This window comes from Sciurus vulgaris, assembly GCF_902686455.1.
Source record: "Sciurus vulgaris genome assembly, chromosome: 4".
NCBI lineage: Eukaryota > Metazoa > Chordata > Mammalia > Rodentia > Sciuridae > Sciurus > Sciurus vulgaris.
The window spans coordinates 37,358,490-37,371,144 of NC_136464.1; the positions used below are offsets into that span (position 1 = coordinate 37,358,490).

A 12,655-nucleotide genomic window follows, 5' to 3' on the forward strand; every position below is an offset into this window, starting at 1 on the left:
AGGATATTTCTGGGCACAGAAAAGTAGCAACAGTAATTTTTAACAATGGCAACAAAAACAGACACACAAGATACATATGCACAATACGTAGAGAGCCTCTAAAAAGTTGAGTGATTCAATCTCTAATTAAGCAGCAGTTTCTACAACAAGTATGTTTTTTCCTCTATTAGTTAAATTGGTGCGCGGTGACGTATGTCTGTAGTCCTAGCTACTTGAGAGGGTGCGGCTGGAGATCCCTTGAGCACAAGAGTTAGTGCCAGCCCGGCAAAATACCGATACTCCAGTTTCTTAAAGAACACAAATATTGAGAAGTTATTTAGAAACCAGTAAGGAGGGAGTTGAATACCCCTAAACACCACTCATCCCGAAAATTCCTTCTCTTTTTTGGTATATGAATAAATGATTCCACAAAGCAAAGTTGTAGTACAACCATATACCTACGCTAACAAGCTGTCTTGCTCTTCTCACACTTCTATAACCTAACGTGGAATGTTTAAATTCAGCAAGTTTACTTAACAGAGGTGTAGAAGATACTGCATCTAGAATAGTTACAGAAAACAAGCAATTACTTTTTCCGAGGTGATGGGAGATAACCCCAAGATAAGCGCTAAACCAACCATCTGCAAAGTAGGTATGCAGCCTTATTTCCAAACTGACATACTGCATGAAGTAGCAACCGCATAAAAGTGACACCTAAATCTTTATCAATATTAGTTCAAAAATAACGCACTTTCCCGTAAAAAAGGATGATCAAAAACTCTCCTGAATAGCAGTTTAACTATAACTTCTAACACAAGCATCCTTTTTTTCTTCTGAAAAACAGACCCTAATTTACATCCTACACCAACCTAGTATCATTCTTGTCGAACAGAACGTAAGGAATCCAGAGACAGACCAAGAAACCGATAGGTTTTCTGCAAACAAAACCCTTCTATCCCTGGACGGCGCAGAAGGGAGCAAACACCGGCGCTCGAATCCAACAGGTCTCTCCTACCTGCATCTCACCACCACCTGGATGTTCCTCCCCTTCTCCTCTTTCTTCTTCGCCGAGGAATTTGTCTGGGACGCCATGACTGTCCCCGCCAAAAAATCAAGGCCTGGCCGCGGACTAGGGCGCTGTGGGGTTCGCAGGGGTTTGGCGACGGATGCGGGCCTGGGTGCCCGCCTCCCCCGCCCGGAGCTGGCGCGGACAGGAGGACCGACGCACGCAGCTCGCCGTGCCCGCTATCCACCCAGGATCTGACTGGCTGTGACCTGTCCCGCACTAGCCGGACAGAGTCACCAATCTCGTCTCGGCCCAGAAACTCAGCAACGACTCGGCGCTTCAATTTGAAAAAGGAGCCAAGTTGCCAAGCCAATAGCAGCGCGGCTGCGCAAAGCACCATGGGACGCGACGCCGTCGTCGGATCCCCGCCTCCGGGGCGTGGCCCGCGGGAAAGTGAAAAACCGGTCCGTCCGCGCGCACCCGGAACTCGTAGTCCGGGGAGAGAGATGTGCGGCTCAGAGCGTCACCTTCAAGCGTGGGCCTGCTCAAGTTACATAACGTCGTTAACCCCAAATTCCCTTATCTGCAAAATGGAAATTACAGTAGTCATCTCAGAGGGTTGTGGTGAGAATTAAAGAGCTTATGCGGGTAAGTAGCGTAGATCGGCACATTATAGTAAGCGCCCAGGGAAGGCTGACCGTCGTTGTAATTACACGGAATTTTTAATTTAAGAGAGTGGCATTGGAGCTCAGAAGAGACATCCGAAGCGACCCGTATTTCCGGAGACAGAGTCCAGAATAATTAGGAAGTGTTAAAGAGGTAAGACTACCACAATCGTGATCAAATAGACATGAATGTCATGGGATGGACTCTGAAGCTTATCCTTCAGCTGATAAGAAATCATCGCTAAGTGATCCCACGCAAGAAAGCAAGATTTGCATTTTTAGAGGAACCGCTGTGCAGCGGCGGACGCAGGCTCGGGATGTCGCAGTTCTCCGGCGTCTGCAAGAGGTTACGCAATCACGCCAAGCGGCCTACAAACCCCAGCATGCCTTGCTCACCCGGGCCTGCGGGTCTGGGTGGCCAGCCTTCCGTAGGCGTACTGTGAGCATCCTGACTCGCGCAGTTAAGGTGTGGGTCGCTCTGCCAGGAAATGCTGAAATCTGGCGCCTACGCGGTAGTTGGGTCAAAGAACTGCACTTCTGGGCCACACCTAAACTGCCCGGAACCTAGATGTCGTTTGGGCCTCACAAGTAACGACCGGGTGCATTGGAAAGCTGTCATGTCCCCTCTGTGTACCTCTCCTTAAACATCTAAAGCTCAGACCGCTGATCATTCTCTTCTGCCGCTCTGTCTACTGATAGCTTAGGTGACTCACTGACAGTCTCAAAATGGACATTTGTAAAACAGAACTCTATCTCCTTACCTCGATCCTATCTTTCTCATCTGGACACTTGGTGCTAAGTAGAACCTTTAGCTCTTTCATGTCTTTTGCAGTTCTGTTCATCTCCTCTGCCACTACCCTAGTCCAAGGCTTTTAGCAAGTGTCCCTACTTCTCTTTCCTCCTCCCCCTCCTGCACTCACTCAGCATGGGAGGTATCTTTTAAAAAATAGAAATCAGATTATACCCTTTGTCTGCTTTTTTAATCTTATACAACTTCTCATTGTACTTGAAATTAAATTCAAACTCCATACTCTTTATACAGCCCTCATGATCTGACTTTTGCCAATCTCATCAACTTCATCCACTTTCCACATACCTCACTACCATGCAAAACAGCCTCTGAGCTTCACCCATCCCACCCCCACTCCCACCCACTGGTCTTGCATCCAGACCTTTTTGTACTTGGTGTACCCTCTGCTTGAAACTGACTTTGCATAGCTTACCCATTATCATCCTGAGGATATTTCTCAATCTGTCTCTCAGATCAGAGACTGAACCTAGGGGTGCTTGACCACTGAACCACATCCCCAGCTCTTGCTAAGATGCCTGGCTAACAGGTGTTTTAAAATAGAAAGCTGTCTGGCATGGTGGCATACATCGGTAATCCCATTGACTGGAGGCTGAGGCAGGAGGATCACAAGTTTTGAGGCCAGCTTCAGTAGCTTAGCAAAGCCCTAAACAATGTAGGGAGACTCTGTCCCAAGATAAAGAGGGTAGAGCTGAAGAGATAGCTCCTTTGGGAGAGCACTCACCTAGCATGAGCAAGGACAGCGGTTCAAATCCCTGGCCGCCCCAAAGGAGAGAACAAAGAGGGATAGGAATGTGGCTCTGTGGTTGAACTCCCTTGGGTTCAATCCCCAGTACCTAAAAAATAAGGTCTGGGATGTAGCTCAGAGGTTAAGAGCCCCTGGGTTCAATCCCCAGTAGCAGAAATAAAATAAAAGGCCTTTCCGAATTATCCTGTCTAAAGCACATTCCTTTTATAATTTTCTACCCCAGACTCTGGTTATTTCCTTTACAACTCTACAATCTGTAATTGCATTGTTTTTTCTCCCTGGATATAATATATTTCATTAGGGACCTCATCTTGTTCACTATAGCGTCTCACACACTGTAGTTGTTCAGTAAATATGTAGTGGGTACCTACCTGCAAGGAAATTAGACATCTCTCAGCTTTGATTTCCTTATTGTTATTTATTGTACCAATAAAAATAATCATTGTTGCCCTACCTTGTAGCTTACACCTATAATCCCAGTGACTTGGGAGGCAGAGTCAGGAGGCTTCTAAATTCAAGCCAGTCTCTGCAATTTAGCAAGGCCCTGAACAACTTAGTGAGATCCTATCTCAAAATAAAAAAATTTAAAAAGGCCATGGGCATGTAGCTTAGTAATAAAGATTCCTTGAACTCAATCTCCAGTACCAATAGTAATAATAATCATTGTTGTAAGCACTGAAATAATAATATGTATAAAGTGCTTGGAACATCCTGGGTGTGGTGGCACATACCTGTAATCCCAGCAACTCGGGAGGCTGAGGAAGGAGGATCACAAGTTCCGGGCCAGCCTCAGCAATGTAGTGAGGCTGTAAGCAATTTAATAAGACCTGTCTCAAAATAAAAAGGTCTGAGGGTGTTGCTCAGTAGTTAAGCACCCCTGGGTTCAATCCCTGGTACCAAAATTATAAAATAAAAAATAAAGAGCTTAGCACACACACACACACACAAATGCCAAAACCGCTTCTCATTAGCAAATATCAAAACTTTATACTGACAATCTTTTGGATTGATGGAAGTAAATAAGAAAACAAGGAACTCAATTTCCATTTGATAATAAATATATCTACCAGTTATCTAGAACATACCTGTCAGACTATGCTAAAGGCTTTATACATAACATCTTACTTAATCTTCAGAACAACTTTCTAAAATAGGAGCTATTCTTTTTCATCATTTTATCAATAGACCAAGTAAGTACATTTTACTCATACAGCTATTAAGTATCAGGGAAGAAAAGAATTCTTTCTGATTCCAAATTCCAACCTGTTAACACTTGTCTTCCCTACCTAGTTTTTCTTGTTCTTTGGTTTTTGTTTTGTTTTTTTAGTACACATGCATCTACTTTCATCATATGCTCATTGAGTGGTGACTGTGAGCCAGCCCCTGAAAATGGGCTAAATTATTGTCTGACCCTCAAGACTAGGTCTAATGAAGATGACCAGGGTCTTAGGAGCATTTATAAGAATTTTGCTGCAGTAAGCAGGTGATGGTCTCTGAAATGTTACTTTCTACTACCCTTGTAGAGCTCAAAATAAACATTTCTTGAAATCAACAACATCAAAATCAACATTTCTTGAAAGTCTGCCCATAATTAGAAAGTACTTTTTAGTACATTAAGGGTTGTTAGCCTTGATTCTCCCAATGCAACATCACAAGCCATGCATTTCTGTTTCAAGAGCGTGTATACTTCTCATAAATTATTTTAAACTGATGATTTTTTTTTTTTTTTTGAGATATCAGGGATTGAACCTGGCCTTGTGCATGCTATGGAAGCATTCCCCCACTGAGCTACTTCCCCAGCCCAATTTATTTATTTTTTTTAGTGAAAACATGAACATAGTTTTCAAAGGTAAATAGTTCTGAAAGGTTTATAGCAACAACAAAAATGTGTGTGCCTTCTCCCACCCCAGTTCCTCTAGACCTTTACCCCTGAAACAACCACTTTGAACTCTTTTCTTTTTTTCTGGCTTTTCCATCTTTACAAGAAACACTATTAGACATTATGAACTTAACGTAGATGAGGATTTAGTTCTAAAGTTTACTATTCTCTCCACATTCTCTACCCCATATACCCAATATTATAATTTTTGGTTAAATCAGTAATCTGCATTTAGGTTATTATGCCTGTTCACAGCTGAACACTTCATTATAGTGATTGGACTAGAAATTTTACAATGATGTGCTTTGGTGTGTATCTATTTTCATCCACTGAACTGAGCAGAGAATCCTTTCAGTCTGTTAATTCACTTCCTTCAGTTCTGGGAAATGGTTTTGAATTATTCATTGAATGTTTCACTCATTTTCTCCTTTCTTTCTGGAACTCCTATATATAGATATTAGATTTCCACTTCCTAATGAGTATCACTCCTAATATTTTGATATGTTTCTTTTCAGTTGTTTATATGAATGTTTTAAACAAGTTAAATCATAATTGATATATAGTTATTTGTTGGTTTTTTTGTATTTTGGGGTTGTTTTGGTACTGGGGATTGAACTCAAGGGCACTTAACGGCTGAGCCATAGCCCCAGCCCTATTTTGTATTTTATTTAGAGACTCAGGGTCTCACTGAGTTGCTTAGCATCTTGCTTTTGCTGAGACTGGCTTTGAACTCCCGATCCTCTTGCCTCAGCCTCCTGAGCTGCTAGGATTATAGGCATGTGCCACCATACCCAGCTGATACATAGTTTTACATCTAGAATTATTTAAGCATACTGACAAGAACTTAAAAAATTCTTCATAAACATCATTTCTATTTTATGATTTCGTAAGGCTCTTGTGCAGTTCTTCAGTGAAAAGTTGATAACTTACTTGACTTTCACCATCAGTTTTTATAATTGCCACAGTCGGGTTAGGTCCAGTTGTCTGTGAGTATGAATACTAAGGAGAACAACAGTAAGTATGTCTGCGTGTGTTATAAACTAAGGGGAAAACACAGTTCATAAACTATTTATAAACTTGTAAAGAATGGTCCAAAAACACATCTAGAGTTTCCCCAATTCCAGTTTTGGTTACTGTTTTTAGCTTTCTAATAGTAGACTCTTACTATCAAATGTTAATTGGGGGAGAAATAAAGGTTTCCAGTTCCCTGGGCTCCTGTCAGTCCTTGGAACACATCAGACTCTCTCCTGTCTCAAACCATCCTGATTGATGTTTCCCCTGTGTTTTCCCCTCCCCTGTTCTCATTGATTGCCTCCTTTCACCTTCCAAACCACAACTTTGGCTTTATATTTTTATGTCTTTCTCACATAGCAAAACATGATGTTAAAGTTTTATTCTTTGCCAAACCCTAGGACCTTTCCTTAAAGACCAAAAGGTAATTAGGTCTTTTCCATTTGAATATAAAGCAAAAATAATAATAATAACTCATTGTTTGTAACTTTCAAATAAGCCTCTTAAGGGAAGATCCTGAAAGGAGCCCAAACGAAGTGAAGAGGGAGAAGCAAATGACTTCCCTTCCCCACCTTTCAACCTTTAAGTGAGAAACTTCTGGCTGGAACATTAAGTATAAAGAAAGAGATGTGGTGGGAAGAAGCTGATGGAGATCAGGAGCTGTGAAAAAGATAAAATGGTTGAGGGAAGGGGGCTCCTGGGAGGGGATCTGGTGGAGACTTAGCTGATGAGAAAGGCCGCAAAGGCTGGTCTCCACAGCCTAAACACTGACCCCTTGCTTTGAAATTTTGCTGAGCTCCCACCCAAACTAAGCCATATGCTCACTTTCATTGTTAACAGCCCCCTTACATATGGTGAGATCTTTCTCGCCCCTTCCCAACTGAGAAACAGTAATGACAGATGAAAGTCATAGAATTGGGTGAAGATGGATTACAGGAAAACCCACCCTGGTTACCCTAATATTATTTTAATATTATGCTTATAGCTTTATAATGTAATTGTAATATTATGCTTAATTATGTAAGTAGTAATTTACCTGTTTATCTTAACTATAGTATAAGTATCTATAGAAACCTGGTGGTTCTTTTCTCTGGTGTATGTTTAATCTTGAAAGCAAGGCCTCGGCTATTTGTTATACAGATAAATCAAGGGTAGTCTGAACTGAAAAATATGAATTATTGATTTTTTATTAATATTTCAAGCACTGTCCATAAAGTAAATTACATTTAAAGGCTAAGCAAGTATAAGTCATTTAGGAAAACTCTTAATAAGCAAATTCATAGTTAATAATCACTTATCAATAAACATTTTTTAAAATTCATGTTGCTTTTAGTATTCTATTACCATCAACCTAAAACTAATTTACATATTAAAGCTTTTTATCATGGAAAAATTCAAACATATACAAAAACAAAGAGAATAGTATAATAAATACCTTTGTGTCCATTGTCTAGCTTCAATAATGATTACTTCATGGTCAATATTGTTTTATCCATACTTCCTCCTACTCCCTCATCTATTATTCTGAAACAAATTCCAGGCATTATATTATTTCATCTCTTCATATTCCAAGATGTATATCAAAGGATTCTTTTAACAAAAGCACAACCTCTGCACAAAATTAATTATTAATATCATTATTAAATTATAATTATTTAATATCAAATGTATAGTATGCATTCCTACTTTTCTGATTTGATATATCTTTTTCATAATGGGTTTGTTCAAATCTGGATCCAATAAAAATCAAACATCTAATTTGGTTAATGTATTTTTCTCTTTTGCATTTTTGAGGATTATCTGATTCTGAATATTTTATTGAGGTACTGCAAACAGAAAAGTAAACAAATTCTACGTGTACTGCTCAATTAATTTTCAAAAACAGTATACATCCATGTAAAACACACCTCAAAGACTCCCCACCTTATTCTCCCTTTCTGTTACTGCTACCTTCAGGCAGGTAACTACAAACCTCTTTTCATGTGTGGGAGCTGTGCTGGGGATTGAACACAGGGGTACTCCACCACTGACTTACATCACCAGCCCTTTTTACTTTTTTATTTTGAGACAGAGTATCACTAAATTGCTGAGGCTGACTTCTAATTTGCAATCCTCCTGCCTAGACCTTCCAAGTAGCTGGGATTGTAGGCATATGCCACTGTACTCACCTACCACTAACCTAACTTCTTAGGCTAGAGATTGGTTTTGTCTGGTTTTCAACTTTATACAAACGGAAATATTCAATGTAATCTCTTGGGTCTGTCTTCTTGTCTTCATTCTTTTTTTTTTTTTTTTTTTTTTTTGTACTGGGAGTGAACCCAGAGTTTCTCAACCTAAGCCACATCCCCAGCCCATTTTTTATTTTCTTATTTTAAGACAGGGTCTCAGAGAGTTGCTGAGGCTGGCCTCAAACTTGTGATCCTCCTGCCTCAGCCTCCCAAACCACTAGGTTTACAGCTGTGTCACCACACCCAGCTGGGTCTGGCTTCTTTCACTGCCATCTTGAGATCCATACTGGTGAGTGTAATTTTTGTTCATTTTCATTACTATGCAGTATTCCAGGACTATTCCATAGTTTTCTCCCTAGGCATTTAGATTGTTTACAGTTTTAGAAGTATTATTAATTTTGTTGCTATGAACATTCTAGTACACGAATTTTTTAAATTTTTTTTAGATATCGATACTTTTTTTATATTATTCATTTATTTATATGTGGTGCTGAGAATCGAACCCAGTGCCTCACACATGCTAGGCAAGTGCTCTATCACTGAGCCACAACCCCAGCCCCATCTAGTACATGTATTTTTATGAACATATGTTCACATTTCTGTTGGATTTATAGGTAGCACTTCAGGGTCATAGCATATGCATAGATGTATTAAAGCATAGCTTTAGTAGACACTACTAATTTGCCCTCATGCCAAAATCATATTGTCTGAATTACTATAGCTTAATAATTCTTACTGTTCAGTAGTATAAATGTTCCAGATTCTTATTCAAGATCGACTTGGATCTTCTTGGCCCTTTGTATATTTATATGAAGTTTCACAAAAAGCTTGTTATAGCCTGTTAATTCTAAGTCCTTTTTAATTCATAGGTTTCTCCTTCTTCCGTTTTTTTTTTAATTAATTTTGCAATTATTTGTCAAAGAAATCAAGTCATTGTCCTGGAATGTCCCTAACCTTTGAAACATTGCTGATTGTAATTCTAATGATGTGTTCTCATGGCATATTTGTCCCCTGGATTTCCTGTAAATGGCAGTTAAATTTAGAGGCTTGATCAGATCCAAGAAATATTCATTTGACAAGTATTTACTAAACACTGTTGCCAATTGGGACACATAAATGACTAACATCATTCCTAATCTATTGTTTATTACAAATATGGAAGGTTAAGAATCAAGTAAGTACCTTTAAGTACCTATAGAGTGGCAAATTACTTTGTCATCAGAAAGTGATGACTTCCAATGGATATATGAGGAATGGAAATGAGGGAGAATTTTTGCAAAGGCAATGACATTTTAGCTGGGCTTGAAAATTGTTAGAGCACTAACAAGTTTGCATTGTAAGCTTCAGGGGGCTGTGAGAACTGGAGTTAGTAGAAGGTGAGAGTAGAGGCTGGAAATGTGAAGTGGGTTGGGTGGTGGTCACCAAAAGTTGTGTTCTAATCTCAAGAGCCTGTGACTGTTAAAGTATTTTGGAGAACTGTCTCTGCAGATGTAACCTTTACGATGAGATGAAATTATCTTGGATTTCCCAGTTGAGCCCTAAATTCAATGACAGATGTCCTTAGAAGAGACAGAAGAGGAGCTGGGCGTGGTGGTGAACATCTGTCATCCCTGCTACTTGGAAGGCTGAGGCTGCAGAATTGCAAGTTGGAGCCCAGCCTGAGCCCATATAGCAAGACCCCATTTAAAGAAGGAGGAGGAAGAGAAGAACACAGAGGAGAGGCAATGTGAAGATGAAGGTAGATGTTGGAGTGATATGGCCACAAGCCAAGGAAGCTGGCAACTACCAGAAGCTGGAAGAGCCAAAGAATGGTATCTGCCTTAGATACTCTGAAGGGAATACAGCCCAGCTAATGCCTTGATTCTGGACTTCTAGCCTCCAGACTATGAACAAATAAATTTCTGTAGTTTTAAGCTAGTAATTTTGTGGTAATTTGTTGTGGGAGTCATAGGAAATTAACACAGGTGGGTTGGGGCTAGAATGTATCAGCGAAATTTTATACTCACCAGGAGTCAAATTATGCATTTCTCTTTTTTTATAGAATTTATTTTTTAAATTAATTGGTGTATTATAATTATACATAATACTGGGATTCATTGTGATATATTTATATGTGCACATAGCATAAATTGGTCTATTTCATTCCCCTACAACATTTCATTCCCCTATAACTCCCCCTTACCTGGCTTTCTTCTTCCCCTGATCCCCTGATCTACCCTACTGATCTCACTTCTATTTTCCTGAGGTTCCTTTTTCTTTTTCCCATTTCTCTCCAGTTTCCACATATGAGAAAATATATATGACTCTTGACTTTCTGAGTCTGGCTTATCTTACTTAGCATGATGTACTCCAGTTCCATTCACTTTCCTGCAAGTGATATAATTCTGTTCTGAATAAAACTCTATTGTGGGGGCCTGGGTTTGTGGCTCAGTGGTAAATCACTTGCCTAGCATGTGTGAGGCATGGGGTTCGATCCTCAGCACCACATATAAATAAATAAAATAAAAGTCGATTGACAACTAAAAAAAATTAAAAACAAAACAAAAAAACTATTGTGGCCAGGTGCCACAGGAGGATCAAGAGTTCAAAGCCAGCCTCAACAATGGCATGGCACTAAGCAACTCAGTGAAATCCTGTCTCTAAATAAAATACAAAATAGGGCTGGGGATGTGGCTCAGTGGTTGAGTGCCCTGGAGTTTAATCCTGATACCCAAAAAAAAACCCCTATTGTGTGTGTGTGTATTATATGTATATATATAATTATTATAATTATTGTGTGTATATATCTATACATATATAATTCTATTATTATTTTTTGCATTACTTGGATTGAACCCAAGGTGATTTACCACTAATATTTCCCAGGCCTTATTATTTTATTTTGAGACAGGGTCTCTCTAAGCTGCCCAGGCTAGCCTCAAACTTGGAATCCTCCTGTCCTAGCCTCCTGAACTGCTAGGATTATAGGTGTGTGCCACTGGCCCAGTTTATTTTTACTTTTTGTATTCTTAATGATTTCTAACTGGAGTGAAATGAAACCTCAATGTAGTTTTGATTTGCATTTCCCTGATTACTAAAGACGTTGAACATTTTTTTCATATATCTGTTAGCCATTTCTTCTTTTTAGAAATTTGTTTATCCATTTATTGGTTGGGTTTATGTATTTATTTTTGTTTATTTATTTACTTTGGTGTTACATTTTTTGAGTTCTTTATTAATTCCTGGTTTTATTATCTGAGCTTTAGGAGTTTTATTGAGGAAGTCTGTGCCTGCACCTACCTACATATTGGAGTGTTGACCCTATGTTTTCTTCTAGCAGTTGTAGAATTCTGGTCCTAAATCTTTCTTTGATCCACTTTGAATTGACTTGTGCAGAGTAAAAGATAGGGATCAATTTTTATCCCCACTCCCCACTGTGCTAACTGAACCCAGGGGTGCTTTGCCACTGAGTTATGTTCCTGGACCTTTTTGTTTTTTTGAAACAGGGTCCCCCTTAAATTGCCCACCTGACCTTGAACTTGCAGTGCTTCTTTCTTAGCGTCCTAGTCCCTAGGGTTGTGTGTCTGTACCACCATGCCCCACTCAAGTTTTATTCTTCTACATATGTAGAAGAAATTGAGTTGAAAATTTATTCAATTTTCCTAGCATCATTTATTAAAAACACCATCTTTTCTCCAATGTTTGTTTTCGGATCCTTTGCTAGGATCAGATAACTATCTGTATGGGTTTGTTTCTGGGTCTTCTATTTTATTCTATTGGTCCACGTGTCTGCTTTTATGCCAGTGCCATGCAGTTTTTGTTACACTATCTCTGCAGTATAATTTGAAGTTGGGAATTGTGATGCCTCCAGCATTGCTCATATTACTGAGAATTGCTTTGGCTATTCTGGATATTTTATTTTTCCACATGAATTTGAGGACTTTTTTTTTAGAATGTCATTGGTATCTTATGAAGACTGAATTGAATCTATATATTGCTTTTGGTAATATGGCCATTTTTACAATATTCATTCTGCCTATCCAAGAACATGTGATGTCTTTCCATCTTCTAGTGTCTTCTTCAATTTTGTTCTTCAGTGTTCTATAATTTTCATTGTAGTGGTCTTTCCACCTCCTTGGTTAGATTTATTCCTAGGTTTTTAAATTTTTGAGGCTATTGTGAATGGAATTGTTTTCCTGATTTTTCAGTGGATTCATTATTGGTGTGTATAATTTTTATGTTGATTTTGTACCCAGTTGCTTTGCAGAATTTATCAGCTCTAGAAGTCTTCTAGTGGAATTTTTTTGAGGGTCTTCTAAGTATAGGATTATATCATCTGCAAGTATGCATTT

General features: G+C 39.1%; 1 protein-coding gene and 1 long non-coding RNA gene across 3 annotated transcripts in view; one reads left to right on the forward strand and one right to left on the reverse strand.

Moving 5' to 3' along the window:
* The window catches only part of KIF11 (kinesin family member 11), a 55,545-nt gene extending 54,245 nt beyond the window's left edge, over positions 1–1,300 (reverse strand). Inside the window, 1 exon segment of the mRNA XM_079137583.1 lies at positions 995–1,300. Within this exon segment, the coding sequence (XP_078993709.1) occupies positions 995–1,071 (77 nt within the window). The 5' untranslated portion in view covers positions 1,072–1,300.
* A 99-nt stretch (positions 1,301–1,399) lies between these two features.
* On the forward strand, positions 1,400–10,832 carry LOC306659798. Of its 2 annotated transcripts, none has more exons than XR_013763441.1 (3): positions 1,400–1,633; positions 8,473–8,613; positions 9,813–10,832. It is a non-coding gene; the product is annotated as an uncharacterized lncRNA (long non-coding RNA). The 2 variants fall into 2 exon arrangements; XR_013763442.1 differs by having other exon boundaries at positions 1,401–1,633; positions 8,477–8,613.
* The last annotated feature ends 1,823 nt before the right edge of the window (positions 10,833–12,655 follow it).